General features: G+C 43.3%; 1 protein-coding gene across 21 annotated transcripts in view; it reads right to left on the bottom strand.

Moving 5' to 3' along the window:
• Window positions 1–16,787, bottom strand: part of Pphln1 (periphilin 1) — a 91,389-nt gene that overhangs the window by 13,821 nt on the left and 60,781 nt on the right. For 20 of the 21 annotated variants that reach the window (XM_017595022.2, XM_006242236.5, XM_039079695.2 and 17 more), the window contains 2 exons: window positions 15,469–15,588; window positions 12,167–12,307 (listed from right to left, as the gene is read on the bottom strand). In XM_017595022.2, the coding sequence (XP_017450511.1) occupies window positions 12,167–12,307; window positions 15,469–15,588 (261 nt within the window). Of the gene's footprint in view, window positions 1–12,166; window positions 12,308–15,468; window positions 15,589–16,787 lie in introns of those variants that run through there. The other variant, XR_010053024.1, reaches the window with a different exon arrangement.

Genomic DNA, 16,787 nt, shown 5'->3' with positions numbered 1-16,787 from the left:
ACTCTACACTAAGACTGCATCTTGCTCGTGATTTGCTATCTAACCCTTGTCAACTGTGGGCTCCATACTCACTTGACTAAGTCAGGGATGAAGCAGAATCCTCTTTCCTGCGGGTCCCTCATCACCGGTGAGAGGGAGCTGAGCAGACAGAGCCATTTTGGGCTCTAAGTAGTTCTGGTGGGAAGAGGTCATTTCCCCTGGAAAACCACATGAACGTGAATTTCTAAATATAAACTAAAAAGTCCAAATCTCAAGCCCTCGGGGAAATTTGTGAAATGAGTGAGGGGCACCAGAAAGGGCAGTGGAGTTAGAGCCCCGGGTCCTCAGACACCGTAGTCACTCTGTGTAAATTAAACACAGGCAAGCCCAAACATGAGGCTCTACTCTTACATAAAAGTGGTTGCTTAAAAGTGTTTTGCATACCATGTGTGTGTGTGTGTGTGTTTTAATGATTACAGGCTAAATGCACAGCCAAAAAGCAGTAAATAAAGTTAATCAATTGACTTTACTGAAACTGCATAAAGGGAATCTTGTTTCTTCACAGCATGCTTGGTTTTTATATTTTTACACAGAGTAAAAATGTTTATTGATTGAGCTTTATGATTTGTGCACCTAGTGACCATTTGCCAGTTAAACAGAGGTACGCATGCAGCCGGAGTGCTGCTGCCTCCGTTTACAGGGTAGACACTGTTCCTTTAGCTGCCAATGGCACTGAAGGAGCATCTGTGGGACCCTGCCCTCTGATGTGTCCAGATACGGATCTTTTGAAAAATCGACCATATGTAAGATAATTTATGCCTCCTACTTACACGAAAGCTAGTAAGTTATAAAATGTCCTACATGCTGGGCATGGTGGTCCACACCTTTAATCCCAATGCTCAGGAGACAGATAGGTGGGTCTCTATGAGTTCAAGGCTTGACAGGTTTGCATAGAGAGTTCCAGGACAGCCAAGGCACTAAAGAGGAAGTCTCTCTGAATAGCAAATGGGCTGGGACAATACTAAGGTAGGCACTTATTGTCTACCTTGGCCCTGAATTGATGTTCTTACCTCAGCTTCCCACGTGCTGTGATCAGGTGATTTCCAAAGCACAGCTTTGCTACTGCTTTATTAGCGGTTAGGAGTGGGGCATACTTGGGATCGAACTTAGGGCTGGGGCAGGCTGGGCAAACATTCTGACATTGAGAAATATACCCAGTTTTTCTCTTTAAAAATCTGAAATTGTAACTTGTCTTGGTTAGAACTAACTCTTGAAGACTGTCTTTGTCTGATTTACTGTTTAATCCATCCACTGAGAGTTTATCCCACTTTTGTTTAAATTACATTTTATTTAACTATAAATAAGACCTGGAGAGATGGACCCTATAAAAATGTGGTTTTCTTTTCTTTTACTGTTTTGTTTAATGTTTTCTTTCCTTACAAACAGTAACCAGTTCTCTTACCTCCCTGCCAGTCCGCCTCCCAGTCTCAAGGGCCAGCCCCTTCAAACACTCCTCCCAGCTCTCCCTCCCAATATTAGCAGCTCCACACTCTACCAACCGCTGTAGGCCATGTGCTTAGCTCTCCTGGCCCACCGTCTCCCCCTTTCACTGTTCCATCTCTCTTTTTGCACTAGCCGTCCTCTTTCCTTCAGCCCCACCCAGTCCTCCTCCATCCTGTACTGCCTTCTTGAACCCCACTCTTCTGCCACCCGAATCCTGCTCTTCCTCTCTCAGTCCCAGGTCCAGAAGGGAACATGCCGAAGGTCATAGGGTCAAGTTGTTGTCTTTAAGGGCCAGTTGACTAGGGATCCATTAAAAGACAAGGTACACAAGATAAATCACACTATAGGATCCAAGTTCAGTTCTGGACCAAAGACACATTAAAAAAAAAGAAAAAAGAAAGCCAAGAATAAGTTTATGGGGACTGTGTACAGGATGCATGAAATACTATTTTTAGCATTTTCCACCAGGGGCCCTGGAACCAAGTGTTCCTAGGATACCAAGGCATGGTTATAAAAACTTTCAAAGAAAGGTCAGAAACAATAAAACAGCGACACAGACAGACAGACAGACAGACAGACAGACAGACACACACAGACACACACACAGACACACACACAGACACACACACACACACACACACACACACACACACAGATAAAAAGACAAAGAAAGCCTGATAACATCATCAGCTCTGCCCTGCAAACAAACCTAATGTGGAATTTTACGTTAGTTTTAAATAGAAACACGACTTTTACTGCAATTTTACAAAGGTCTTCCATAAAATAGGAGCAGACTCTCAATAGTGATCGCAGAGAACACATGAAGAGAGTTTGCTATCTCCAAGCATGATGCCCAGGTATTAAACAAAAGCAAGAGAAAACAGCAGATATTCAGGATCACATCTTGAAGAATAAAAGACAGTACATGAAGGGCAAGACCATAGGGAGAGTTTAGGTTTAACAGGGAGAGTGGGGTATCTGGAGGAGGAGAGCATTTCTAATGCTGTATCTTATCCTTCTTAGAAGGGGGAACAAAACGCTCACTGGAGGAAATACAGACACAGTGAGTAAAGCAGAGACTGAAGGAAAGGCCACCCAGAGACTGCCCACCTGGGGATCCATGCCACATGCAGCCACCAAACCCAGTCACTACTGCTGATGCCAAGATGTGCTTGCTGACAGGAGCCTGATATGGATGTCTCCTGAGAGGCTCTGCCAGAATCTTACTGGTACAGATGAGGATGCTTGCAGCTAACCATTGGACTGCATGGGGACCCCAATGGAGGAGTTAGAAAAAGGACTGAAGGAGCTGAAGGGGTTTGCAATCCTATAGGAAGAACAATATCACTAACCAGATCCCCGAGCTCCCAGCGACTAAACCATCAACCAAAGAGACCACATGGAGCAACCCATAGCTATAGCTGTATATGTAGCAGACGACAGCATTGTCTGGCATCAATAAGAGGAAAAGCCCTTGGTCCTGTGAAGGCTCATTTCCTCAGTGTAGGGGAATGTGAGGGGGGTGAGGTAGGAGTGGGTGGGTGGGAGGGGAAGCATCCTCATAGAAGTAGAGGGAGAAGAATGGGAGAGGGGAGAACCAGGAAAGGGGATAACATTTGCAATGTAACTACATAAATAAACTATCCAATTAAAAAAAAAAAAAAAAAAAAACACCCGAGATAGCGAGAAAGCAAACATAAAAGATGAAAACAAGACCAGAGATACCCAGCATAAGCGAGGCATTCCACAGTAAATGCTTACATCTTGAAGAAATGTGGCTGAGAGGAGGGAAAGAGAGGAGAGAAAACAAGAAGGAAATAAATGAGCAAGCCAAGAATGGCGGAAGGTTAGGTCTACCTTGTTAGTCCTGCCCTACTTATGGGATACACAGCGAAGAGAGGGAGAAGACACAAGAAGCGGGGACTCCAGGCCCCGGCACAAAGGAGTACTATAAAATACTCGAGAATGATCCAAACGTAATCATTACCTCAAAGCTGCAAAGAAACAGGCAAGAATTACTTAACCTTTGCCTAAGTACCTGGGATTTCCAATACAGGGAGGGCCTTCAGACAGTTTGTCACAGAACCAGCCCTTAATTACATTTAACAAATGTACAAAGGGGTTCTGAGCCCAGAAAGCACTAAATGAAAGCCGTGTCACTAGGCTGCGCTTTATGAACATCCTTAATGCTTTACTTAGCGACAAATAAAACTACTGACTTAAACAGGAATGAATAGCAGGGACAGTAATTCACTTCAGAGAAAGTCTTCACAGAACATGAAATAGTGTCCGGAATGGCACTTGCTCTTACCTTACTGGAACATTTGTCTAAACAGCTCTGTCTGCACTCCCTGGGGGCAGCATCCCCAAGGATAAGGTCTAGAATGGACTCCTAATATTTTCTACCCTTTTACAGAATGGTTCTTATAAAATTTGTAATTTATACTGTTTATTATATTTTTACCCAAGTGTCATAAAGCTTATTAGAGATGTATGCCAGGTCTAAAATGACTGGTTTAAAAAAAGGTGGAGACTTCATTTTGCAATATGATAGGATATCTGATATTAGCAAGTTCTTTCTCTCCGGGCCATCAAACTCGCTATACAGTCAAGAATGACCCTGTATATGTCAGCCTCTGGCCTCCACCTCCTGAGTGCTAGGACTGCGTGTGCAGCACCACACCAAGGTCATGATTTGCTGGGGAAATCAAACCCACTGCCTCATGCACACCAACGTGGTTATAACCTCAGTACCACCCACTTCCATCAGGATGAAAACTTTCACCTAACACTGCAGCACGAAGGTCCCGTAGTGATGCCACATTGAACTAGTAAACCACATATTTCACAGACTTGAAAATTTGGCAAACTAAATGATTTTTAATTATTGTAGAAATGCAATTTGGTGCAGAGGCCAGTCTTGCAAGCTGTGTTTTACTAAATCCATATATACAAAGTCTGAAGAAGTGGCTGCTAATGGACTGTTACATACAATTGAGTAGACTTGATGTCTAGACAAGATAATACCCAGTAAGAGCTGCACTTTTAAGGATATTTGTAGCTTGTCTGATAACAAGGAAAAACAAAGAATGTTCCTATCATGTGAGGTGGGCTAACCGCTTCCCTCATATACGCACAACAATAGACAGAGCGTCCTCTATTTGAAAACCATTTCATGTTAAGCTCTCAAACTGAAAGCTGACTCTTCTGTGTCCACACTCTCTTTACCATTTGCAGGACGACTGTTCATCTGCCTAATCTTTATTTGCCCACTTTGTATTAGAAGGAGGAGGAGGAGCAGGAGCTGAGGAGAGTGCTGGGGAGCAGGCTGCTGACGGAGGCTGGGAGCAGGCTGTAAGGAGAGGGCAGTGGCAGCGATGACTGACCTCCTACTACAGAATGCAGGCACCACTCTAGCTCAGTAGGCACTAATGACTCCCCAGGCATAACCAGCGGCTACTAACAAGGTGGTTAAAAATTCAAAACACATAACATTCTATTATTAAATGTGAATGGCAGGGAAGGAACAGTGCAGAAGGGCAGACATACAGCTCAACAGCAGTGCACTTGCTCAGCCTCACAAAGTCCTGGATTCCATCTCTAGGAACTCAAGAAAGGCTAAGTTTAAAAAGTTACAAAAATAATTAAAATGTGCGATATAAAGGAAATATAGCATTGGAGCAAAGCGATATTCACCCAGGGGACAGGAGGCAGGGGACAAAATGACGTCTAAACTAACCCGAGGGCTCTTAGGTAGTTGGAACTCCTGGAGAGCAATGGACCTATGGTGAGACATGTGCCAGAGCTATAACTAACATGCCTGGCTTCAATAAGAACATGTTTAGCGGGGTTGGGGATTTAGCTTAGTGGTAGAGCGCTTGCCTAGCAAGCACAAGGCCCTGAGTTCGGTCTCCAGCACCCCCCCCCCAAAAAAAAAAAAAAAGAAAAAAAGAGAACATGTTTAGCACGTGTGTACTTGTATGTGTGCATAGGTACATAGACAGATAGGCATATATCATCTGAGTCTTGTCCACATTAGAAGAAAACCAGAATCTCCTATCAAATGCTATGGGGTCCACTCTGCTTTTTTTTTTTTTTCTGGTTCTTTTTTGTCGGAGCTGGGGACCGAACCCAGGGCCTTGTGCTTCCTAGGTAAGCGCTCTACCACTGAGCTAAATCCCCAGCCCCCACTCTGCTTTTTATATTCAAGAACATTTTCCTTAATTTCCTTAAGATGCCCCTACCCTCAAGACGGGCGGTGGTGGCATATGCCTTTAATCTCAGCATCCCAGAACTCAGGAGACAGGGACAGGGAGTCCTTTGAGGCCAGTCTGGTCTACAGAATAAGTTCCAGAACAGCCAGGGTTACACAGAGAAACTCAGAACAAAAGAAAAACAACCAACCAAAACAAAAAAGCCAAAAAGGCAAGAAATGTTGCCACCTCATCATATTCAACTAGGAATTATGAAACAAACGTACAGGAGTACAATTTTCAGTAGGAAAATGAAGTTTGATTAGGATGTATTATGACAGAGCCAGAGGTGTAGGAATGAATTCAGAGTAGCTTATTATTATAAAACAAAGAAAAGGAGTACACCCTACATACATGGATTTTAGGAATACCATGAACAATGCATTTAGGTCAGGCCGAGGATGTACCCATCATCCAAGCCATTGCTTAAGACAAAGAAAGACAGCAAGAATAAATAAAAAAGGTTATTCTTAGCCACATTCCTACAATGTGCTGATTTTGGTAATAATTATACTTCCTAACTTCAAAGATTCAAAATGATTACTACAAACAAGAAATTAAGCATTCTTTGCAAATTCATATACTGTAATTATTCTTTGTCCTCACTCCTGAGGTGTCTTAAAATATAACAAATTCAGAATCATGAAAGTGGGGATCTACTTACCAGGGACTCCGGTGAGTTCTCGGAATCTTTAACCCTTTCAGCTCTGCCCTGCGGGTGCTCTGGAGGCCCAGCAGGCAGCACTCCCAAGTGAGGAGTGTGCCCAGTGGTGAGGCAGCAGGGTTACTATGAAGGAAGCAACTGATTTCTGGTTGGATCTGAGCCCTGATCCACAGGAAGGAAGGGGTATCTGGTACTGTACACATGGTCAAAAGCCCATGGCTGGGGAAGTCAAAGACCCTGGAAGGGAAGGTGCCACTGTATTGTGCTTAAGTGGATAAGCTATGCTTGTTAACTGCCATCTAAATGGGTGTTTCTGGTCGCAGACGAGAGCTGCCATCAAGTTTGGTCGCAAAAGCTTCTCTCTGCTGCTAGTTGTGACTGCAGAGGTAAACACGGTCCAAGTGTTCAGGTAAGTGATGTCTCATGCTTGGCTCTAACATGACATCTATCATCACCGACTCCTAGGTTTGGGAAACGTTAAAGAAGAGAATGGGGCAGAGTGTTTTGAGATGACATTTTCTAGGAGATGGCCTTTGAACTCTTAGCAAGAGTGATCACAACCCCCATCTCCCACGCCCCCACCCCACACACAAAACTGGGCCCTCAATACCACACCCTGGAGGGAGGAGCTGCCGAGGTCTCACTATCCTCACAGAGTTACTGACAGTAGTTGCTACTGTAGGAAGGAGAGGCACTGTGATTGATGTAGCCTGCACTCCTAATAACACTCTATCCATGTTGCCGTAAGTAACCCTAATTAAACTCACTAACTCACAAACAGATGAGTCGTTGGTGCTTTATAACACATAATTCTAGGTGTATGACACTCGCGGTATTGAAGTCAATCCCTACGAGAGCTCATCCCAAATGCTTCCTTTCTTGTTAGGTGCAGGTGAGTGTTCACAGAGCAGAGTGTGTGTGGCAGTCTGGTGGCCCCACTGTCAGCCATCCCACAGCAGAACCAGTTGAAGGTCACAACCTTCAAAGAGCAAGTGTATGTCTGGTGGAGGGACACTCACTCACAAATGTGTTTCAGACGGGCAGTAGAATAACTGTCTAGCATAGTATGTCCTCCCTGAGGTGAATGACTAACTTCAGTGCTACTGGGTTAACCTGCGGTGGCTTGTTAGGAAATCACTTCTCATTTCTTACATTTTCACATTCATAGCACAAATGACTTCAAGTAGAATACACTCAAGTAACTTCCATTTTTTTTTTTTTTTTGGTTCTTCTTTTCCGGAGCTAGGGACCGAACCCAGGGCCTTGCGCTTCCTAGGTAAGCGCTCTACCACTGAGCTAAATCCCCAGCCCCAGTAACTTCCATTTTTATGCATCGTTTCTATATTCAATTTCAAAACTCCATATATTAGATTAAATATGGTATAACCTATTTAACATGGCTTCAAGTGAGCCAACCTGCTCTTGGAAATCACATTCAGAAATATAAGACTGACTCACAATTGAACGATGGAAGGTAAATAATTTTAGAGGGACTTAAACAGAACGAAGACACTAGTGAGAGTGGGGCCCTCAATTGGCCTTTCCACAATGGACCTGGCTATCCACTGGTTCAGTCCCTGTGCTGTACGCCATGAGGAAGCCTCAGCAGGCTGCCACTGCAGCAGGGTTCAAAAGTGAAGACATGTACAACAAGCACAACAGAACAGCAGCTGAGTCCCTGGGGTTAATAGACTGAGGCTCAGAGGCCTGTGGAGTCATAAGAAGCTTCCAAAGCCACCTCACTGAACAGCAGCTTCCTCAGGCCACAGCTGGAAAGACATGCAGGTTAAATGTTTGGTTTGTGGTTGATGTATTTGAACACTCAACACAAGTTTCTTGCTGCTAAGCATGTAAGATGTGCTTACGTAGAGTGGTGTCTTCAAGTCTACTGCTGTGCCAGAATCTTAGCACGGTCTGGAGAGTAAGAAGATCAGGTGCTAGGACACCGGCATGGCATTTCAGTCACGGAGAACCCCAAACCCAGGACCTAAGGACCCTCATAGAGTTCATTTCTTTATATCCCTGTATTCGGAATACATGCTTAACCATTGGTCACAGACTTTTTAAGCCAAATATTACAGTGATTATTGGATGCCTTTCTGTGTATTTTATTTGCTGCCAGTATAGGAAATTGCCATCTGATAATCAACACTGATCAAAGAATTCACATTCTAAGGTGCAACTTAACAGGGCTGGCCTGGAAAAGACAGGGAAGGAATTATACATTCTTAGGAAAACATTGCCTTGAACTTGTGCAGAGCATGTAAGAATGTCTATTATAGAAAATGTTCATTAAAAGGCAGGGATGTCTTCTTTCTTTACAGACCATTTGTCCATCCACCTATATTTTTACTTGTATGTATGTACACACATGCAGATGTATGATGTGCCATGTAGGGTCAGATACCTTGCTTTTCTCTTTTCATCATGGAGTCTCTGCCTTGGCTGCAAGTGCTTTTCTCACTGAGCCACCTTGCTGACCCTGGAGACACTTTCTTCTTGTGGCTAGTTCTGAATCATAAAAAGTCTGAAATTCTCTTAGCTTGCTTCTATATTTATCAAATTGTATATCATACCAACTCACTTTTTCATTAACATGTCTATATATTGAGGAACACTAACAGTTAAAGTAGAACGAAACACTACCCAGAATCACATCATGGCTTCTAAATGCCATATTTCTGTCTGTTGTTACCTTAAATGCAGAATATTTTTGTTATATTCAAAAGGTTTCTACCATTCTCTTATAAAAAATTAAAATTTGATTACTGTGCGCATGTGCATGGGATTATTTGGGCATACGTGTCTTACACCTGTGTGGAGGACAAGGTGCAGCTCTTTGGAGCTGGTTCTCTCTTTCACTTTTACATGGGTTCCAGAATGGAATTCAGGCTGTCAGGTGTGTATTACCTTACTCCACAGAGGAGCTAGCCCTCCCTTTTTCTTACGACAAGAACTGCGCACGACACGATACACACCGTGGCTTTGAAGATGAAGACCCTGAGGAAGGCTCTGCCCTCTTCCTAAGACTAGTTTTACAGCACTGAAAGCTAGGAAGCTCTAACGACGACTTCCGTGGAACAGCTTCTGTAACCTTACCACTGCCATCTCACCCTCATGCAGCTATACGAGCAACATATACCTAGTTACACTCTGTCTTTGAAGAAAGAAGAGGCTTTGTGAACGTAACATTGGATGGCAGGGCACCAAGAAGACAGAGGATCTGACATATAGATTATACCAAGCACCATTTTATCAAAGCATAACAGCCTTTGAGTCCGTCAAGGGATTGATGCCAACACTCAAATGAGTATGACCTTGAGGATTAGGTCTCTTTGGAATTAGTAAAATGTCAGGCGAAATCATAGAACTGGTGCTATAAGCTCAGAAGACAGGAAAGGCTATCACCTCAACCAAAAATTCTACATGAAAGATGATTCAATCTTGATTAAGGCTAATTAACAAAATTCTGTCCAGAGATGAAAAGGCAACAATACATCCAAAGAATATGTCCCCACACTGAGGCAATCCCACAACAGTCTACCCCATATCTCCACATTGAGGTCATGAATCCCACAACAGTCTACCTATGTGCCTGCCTCTAAACTCAAGAACTGCGGTAGTGTGCCATGAGATTTTCAAGTAGAATTTTATTTAAACTATAATATTGCCTCAGTTAAATGACTGTGAGTTTTAAAACCTAAGGGCAGCTGAAGAGATGGTTCAGCAGTTAAGAGCACTTGCTGCCATTCCAGAGGACCCAGGCTCAATTCCAGCACCCACATGGTGGCTCACAACAGTCTAGAATTCCAGTTCTGGGGATCTGACGTCCTCTTTTAGCCTCTGATGGCAGCAGGCATGCATATGGTATACAGACATGCATGAAGGCACACACTCATACACATAATTACTATTATTCATTTAAAAATTTAAACAATCCATTTACATGAAAAAGGATGTAAAGAGAAATTACCAAAACCTAATGTAGTTACTACCTTTATAGACCTTCATGACTTCCTGTCCATTGATATTTAATCCTTAAGTTGGAAAAACACTATTTTGAAAATTATTTGCTCTACTAAAAACATTTTTAGGCACAGATTAATTATCATGTGCTCGCTTCCTGAATTTGGGGGTTCTGGCCTCACTTGTAGCCCCTGTGTGAAAGCCGAGGCCTCTAACTGCAGAGCGGCCCGGGATCTATGTCGTGCTGCCATGCTTACACTTTCAAGGCGGCCTCATGATCTACTCCAGACTTAACAAATTATTTTCCTCCTGTCTCCGTTCCTCATAAACAGTTTGGACTGCAAGTACCTGTCACCTTGCTCAACTATTTTATCATTCTCTCCATAACCATTGTAATATCCTAGTAACACCAAAATGCACTAATTCCATTTTCTTTCTTTATCCCCTTACCCGCTCCTCCTTCCCCCTTAATTGCCCCTTCACCTTCTGACGGGCTCTGGCTGGCCTGGAGCTCACAGAGATCCTCCTGCCTCTGTGTGCTGCACCCCCATGGCAGACTCACTTCCTGAGGTCACTAGTCCTCCTGCAAGGCCCAACAGCTTTAGCAGGACCTATTACTCCATGAGCTTGAACAGCAGCTATGAACAGTCTGTCTGCTCCCACATGTGTAGGGGTCCACAGAGAACTAGAAAAATGGACCTCATGCTGAATAATTTTCATTGCACCATCAAGTTATGATAATTTTCTCACAAAGAAATCAACTATGAATAACAGTACAAAGAAACAGTGAAAATATTCATAAAGATATTTTGTGTTCAAAATGCTCAAGTATTTCAATTGAGTGTTTCTTCTAGTTAGTTATATTCTTAAGAGAACTTGTCTACAACTCGGGGGCTGGACGGGTGGTTTAGACTACTGGCTGCTCTTCCAGAGAACCCGATTTCAGTTCCCAGTACCCACATAGCAGCTTGTAATTGCAGCTCCAGTTCCCAGGGAACCACACCTTCTTCCACCCTCTGAGGGCAGCACGCACACATGTAGTGCACAGGCACTCATATACGAAGCATAAATCTTAAAGAGTACAGCAAGGGAAGCGAAGGGAAGAACGGCAACTCATGCGTCCACTCAAATAGCATCCTGAACAGCACTGTTAAGGGTGAACCTAAGCAGGGCAGGCAGGAACGTAAGACAACCTCAGTGTAAGTGACCCAGGAACCACTCACAGGTCACAGTTAGGGCCATGGCTCTCCACCATCCACTCAGCAGATACTCGCATGAGCCTGAGACACTGCTGTAGGTGGTAGAGATACAGCACTAAGCGGAACAAAGTCCTGCCCTTGTGAAGTCTCTATTACAGTAAAGAGAGACGAGAAGGCAAACACAGCAAGTGAATTTAAAGGAGAAAGAATATTGACATAGTGGCTTGAACCACCAACCCCACATTGGAGAAACTGACACAGCAGTGAGTTTGGAAATGGCTTCAGGTCCACATTAGCCAAGGCTACATCTAAGACCCCATCGGGAAACACAAAGGAACTACATGACCCGGAGATGGAGACTGGTGCACCGTAGGCCTTCCTGACGAGCTAGTGTAGACCACTTCATGGTTCTGAACGAAGTAGAACCCTGTCTCAGAAAGTAAGGGACCCATGGAACACCTGAGGTCCTTTGGCCTCTACACACATTCAGTGGAACTCTGGAGTTTCAAGTGGAAAAGACAAGCCATTATATCTACTCAGTGCAAACACTCGCATGTGTGAGTAACAGAAATCAGCAGCTGTGCCCATCGGAGGACACTCACCTGCTCGATCTCTTTGGTTTTTGATGCGATGGCTTTAGAGCGGCTGCTGAGCTGGCTGTCTTCATACATTTCTGTGCCGTCCGTTGTGTTTGACTCGGGTTCCTCTGTCTGGTCAATAAATAAGGGTGCCGCGGATCCCGCCTTGAAAACAGAGGAAGTCTACAGTTATTTTCTCGAAGGACAAGGACATAGAGCATTTAAGGTGGTGTATATAGTCACTCAGAAGACTATGTTAAAAGGAAGTGCTATTTAATCAACTTTAGGAAAAGGAAATGTAAACTATCCTGACACATACTGAGCTTCTGAGAAAGGCAGAGGACACGACTGCTACTTTGTTATCAGACAGGAACTCAGAGAATGACATAAAGAGCTGGTTCTATCAAAAAAAGTCATAGGTGCCAAATGCTTTGCCAGATTAAATAAAAGAAAAACCCAAATTAGTAAAATTAAAAATGAAAATGAAAGCATAACAGACACCTATGAAATTCAGAAAACCTAAAAATATTAGGTTTTAAAGCCCGATTACATTAGCTAGAGAGAAGGCTCAGCAGTTAAGAACACCAAGTACTCCTGAGGTTCAAGGTTAGTTCTGACCATCCACATGGCAGTGACTTCTGGGCCCAGGCACATACATTCAGACAAAAGTCAAACACATAAAATAACCAAATAATCACTTGAAAAGGATCCTGGGGCAGCAATCAAGCCCCCCAACCAATAGAGGCCCCCAACCAGATATACTCACCTCTAAATGCTATCAGAATGGCAATACTACTTAAATTATCCATGATTGGAAAAAAGGCTTCCAAACTTATAAAGCCAGTTACTAAATCCAGACACACACACACACACACACACACACACACACACACACACACACCACAGAAGGATCTCCCTGATGAGCACAGATGAAAAATTCTCAACTAAACTTGAGATTATTATCCAGAATACTATTCATCATGACCAAGCTGACTTTATTCAAGAGATGTGGGGATGGTTCAAATATGTATTATTAATAAACACTGTCCATCAAGTATACACAACAGAGCACATATATGACCATCTCCACAAATCCATTTTTTCTTGATAAAAGTCACAGGGCCTTTACAGAGGAACCATCTCTCATAACAGAAGAAAGAGAGCCCGTGTAAACAAACCTAGTCAGTCAGCATGGTGTTAAATGAGGAGACTCAAAGCTTTCCGTGAAGATCAGTAACAATGCCAGGGTGCTCGCCTACACCTAGTACTATCCCATGTAGAGCTTGAAATCTCAGCGAGGGCAGGAAGTCATGCAAAAGAAACCTGAAGACAATATAATTCTGTACATGAAACCCTAAGACTGTCCTAGGTTGCATTCTAATGCTGTGATAAACTCCATTACCATTTCTTTGTGGGGGAACAAAAAGGGTGTATTTAACTTAAACATCCTGCCCACAGTCCAGCACTGAAGGGATCCAAGGCAGAGAGTCAGGCAGAGCCATGGCGGAATGCTCCTCACTGGCTTGCTCAGTGTGCTTTCTCACACCCCAGGACCACCTGCTTTGGGGTTACAGTGCCACCCAGGAAGGAAGGCCCTCCCACATCAAATAATCAATAAGATGTCCTACAGGTCTCCTATGTCTCTGTGCCTGTTCATCTGTATGAGCACTATGACCATGAAATTCCAAGGAGGCCAGAGAAAGACATCAGCTGGAGTTATGGATAGTTGTGAGTGACCATGTGGGTGCTGAAAACCCAAACTAACAGGATATAAGAGTATCTGAAACCTTGAAACTGTCTAGACCATTGTTGCTAAACGTTCATAATTCTGTGACCCTTTAATACAGTTCCTCATGTTGTAGCGACCCCCAACCATAAAATTATTTCGTTGCTACTACATAACTGTAATTTCACTACTCTTATGAATCAGAACTGTTTCATAGCAATGAATTCTTTTTCTCAGTCCCAGGTCTCCTGGGCACAAGAGAACAATGAATGCACCATCCTATACTCAAAAGACATGAATTTGGGAACATAACGAATGTATCACAAGTAACAGGAGATTCTGTAAAAACAAAAAGACAGTAAAGAAAAAGAATGGGGCCGGCAAATGGATGGAGCAGGTGAAAGTGCTCGATCACTCCACAAGCCTGATGCTCGAGTCTGATCCTGGTGGAAGGAGAGTCTCACTGCAAAACTGTGTCCTCTGACCCCCACGTATGCTTAGCGGGGCACACACCTCCCTTCCCCCCCCCACCACCACACACGCACACAATTCTAAAGGAGAAAAACAAAGAAAAGGTAGATGGATTAGTGGGTTAAGGTATTTGTGTAAAGGTATTTGCAGCTCAAGTCTGGTGACCCGATTTCATTATTCTTAATTAGTAAAATAATGATCAACATTAAGCAAATGATCCAATATTTCATGTCTATGCTTCAAGTATTACTAAGTGCTAAGAACAACTTGATATACTTTATATATTTATTTAAGAATATTCAAAAATTCCTTTAATCATACCTGATATAACAAGAGAACTTTGACCTGTTTAAGAGACCATTACTATCCAAGTGGCAAACCAGTATTTCCCACATAAAACAACAGACAGGAGGGAGACAGCTCAGAGGTTCATACATAAGCCTGTCTGGGATGCCTTTATCATGCGTGAAGACATGGTTAGGACAGGACTGCTTGCTATTCACTTGAACAATCTCGCCTATCATAAAGCCTTCCATGCAGTTGGACATGTAATCGACAGGCCCTAGGCTCATCCCCAGAGTGCCAAAGAGGTGGGAGGAACAAAGCCAAAAAAAGTTTGTTTCGTTGTGGTTTTTTTGTTTTGTTTTGTTTTTTCCCCTTTGAAATGGGGTCTCTCTGTGCATCCTTGGCTGACCTAGAATTCACTCTGTAGACTTCAAACTCAGACATTTATCTGCCTTTAGTTCCCAAGTGCAGGAATTAAAGGTACATGCCACCACCACTAGGCAAGCAAAGCAAAATTAGAAAAAAAAAAAAAATCATTCATCAAAAGTACCCCAAGGTATCCTTTCCACACTCCTCCATTGTGTGGTAAATTCAATAATCCACAAAGATATTTCCCCAAGCACATGCTGGGGTACTTTCTGCTTTTTTATTTTAAAGATAGGAACCCATGCACACACACCAGGCTGTGCTCAAAGATGCTCTCGATGATGACCCTGACGCCCCTCTGTCTGTACCTCCTCAACTCTGGGATTACGGGTGTGTGGTAATAGGACTTCCACCCATCTAGTTTAAAAAACCAGACAAAACATTCAGGTGTGAAACATAAGGTGAAATTAAACCATACCTCAAACTCAGAAATTTCACCCAGGTTGTTTTCATCGGATCTCTCTAGTGTGTCGGCAGCCCACTTGCTCTCAGCCTCAGCGAGTTCCTTCTCAGTGAGCCTGCTGGGCTTGTCTAACGCCTAAGAGAAGTGGGAAGACATTGTTAGCATCTCACAGGGTTCTAACACCAGGACACACCAGGCACTGAGAGCAAACATAACCTTTTCACTCCTTCAGGAACAACCAACAGAGAGAGCGCCAGGCCCTTTAACTCATTTATATTCTTAGCACCAAGAAGGGTGAGCAGGGAGTACAGTGAAGCTCAGTGCAGCACAGCCACACAGGGAGACATTGTCTCAAAATAACAGTAACAACAACACAAACACAAAACCCAACCCAGAGTTCCTTTAGGAAACATGGGCTGCACACACATCACTCAGTTTCATTTACATAGAACATCCAGACCCCATCTAAAGGGCCAGTTTAAAAAACATGACAAATTTAAGATTTGTATTCAGGACAAATCCAACATTGCAACTATCTTTATTTTATTCAAATGGTTGACATTTATTTACTAAGGTAAGTCTTTTTTTTTTTTCTTTTTTCTTTTTTCTTTTTTTTCGGAGCTGTGGACCGAACCCAGGGCCTTAAGCGCTCTACCACTGAGCTGAATCCCCAACCCCGGTAAGTCTTATTTTTATTTTATTTTTTTTTAAAAGATTTATTTATTTATTTTATGCATATGAGTACACTGTAGCTGTCTTCAGATACACCAGAAGAGGGCATCAGATCTCATTACAGATGGCTGTGAGCCACAATGTGGTTGCTGGGATTTGAACTCAGGACCTCTGGAAGAGCAGTCAGCGCTCTTAACCACTGAGCCATCTCTCCAGCCCCAAAAGAGAGACCAGCACAGAGGAAAGAGGGCAGGTTTTGGTTTTTTTTGTTTTGTTTTTTTTTTGTTTTGTTTTTGGTTCTTTTTTTCGGAGCTGGGGACCGAACCCAGGGCCTTGCACTTGCTAGGCAAGCGCTCTACCACTGAGCTAAATCCCCAGCCCCAAGTCTTATTTTTAATCTGAGATTTTTATTGGCATGTATGTCTATGTTCCACATGTGAGCCTCTCCACCCCCACACCCCTCTTCACACACACAAACACAAAACCAGGCAGGAACAGCGTACTGAATCCCTGGAATTAGAATTACTGGGAGGACTATGAGCCACCACGTAGGTAGGAGGAGTCAAACCTGGGTCCTCTGGAAGAGCAACCAGTGCTCCTAACTGCTGAGCCATCTCTCTATTCCTAATTTAATGCATAAGAAAGGCCCAAATATGCTATCT

The sequence above is a fragment of the Rattus norvegicus genome, chromosome 7, assembly GCF_036323735.1.
Source record: "Rattus norvegicus strain BN/NHsdMcwi chromosome 7, GRCr8, whole genome shotgun sequence".
NCBI classification, from domain to species: domain Eukaryota; kingdom Metazoa; phylum Chordata; class Mammalia; order Rodentia; family Muridae; genus Rattus; species Rattus norvegicus.
This window is presented reverse-complemented; position numbering and strand designations above follow the sequence as displayed.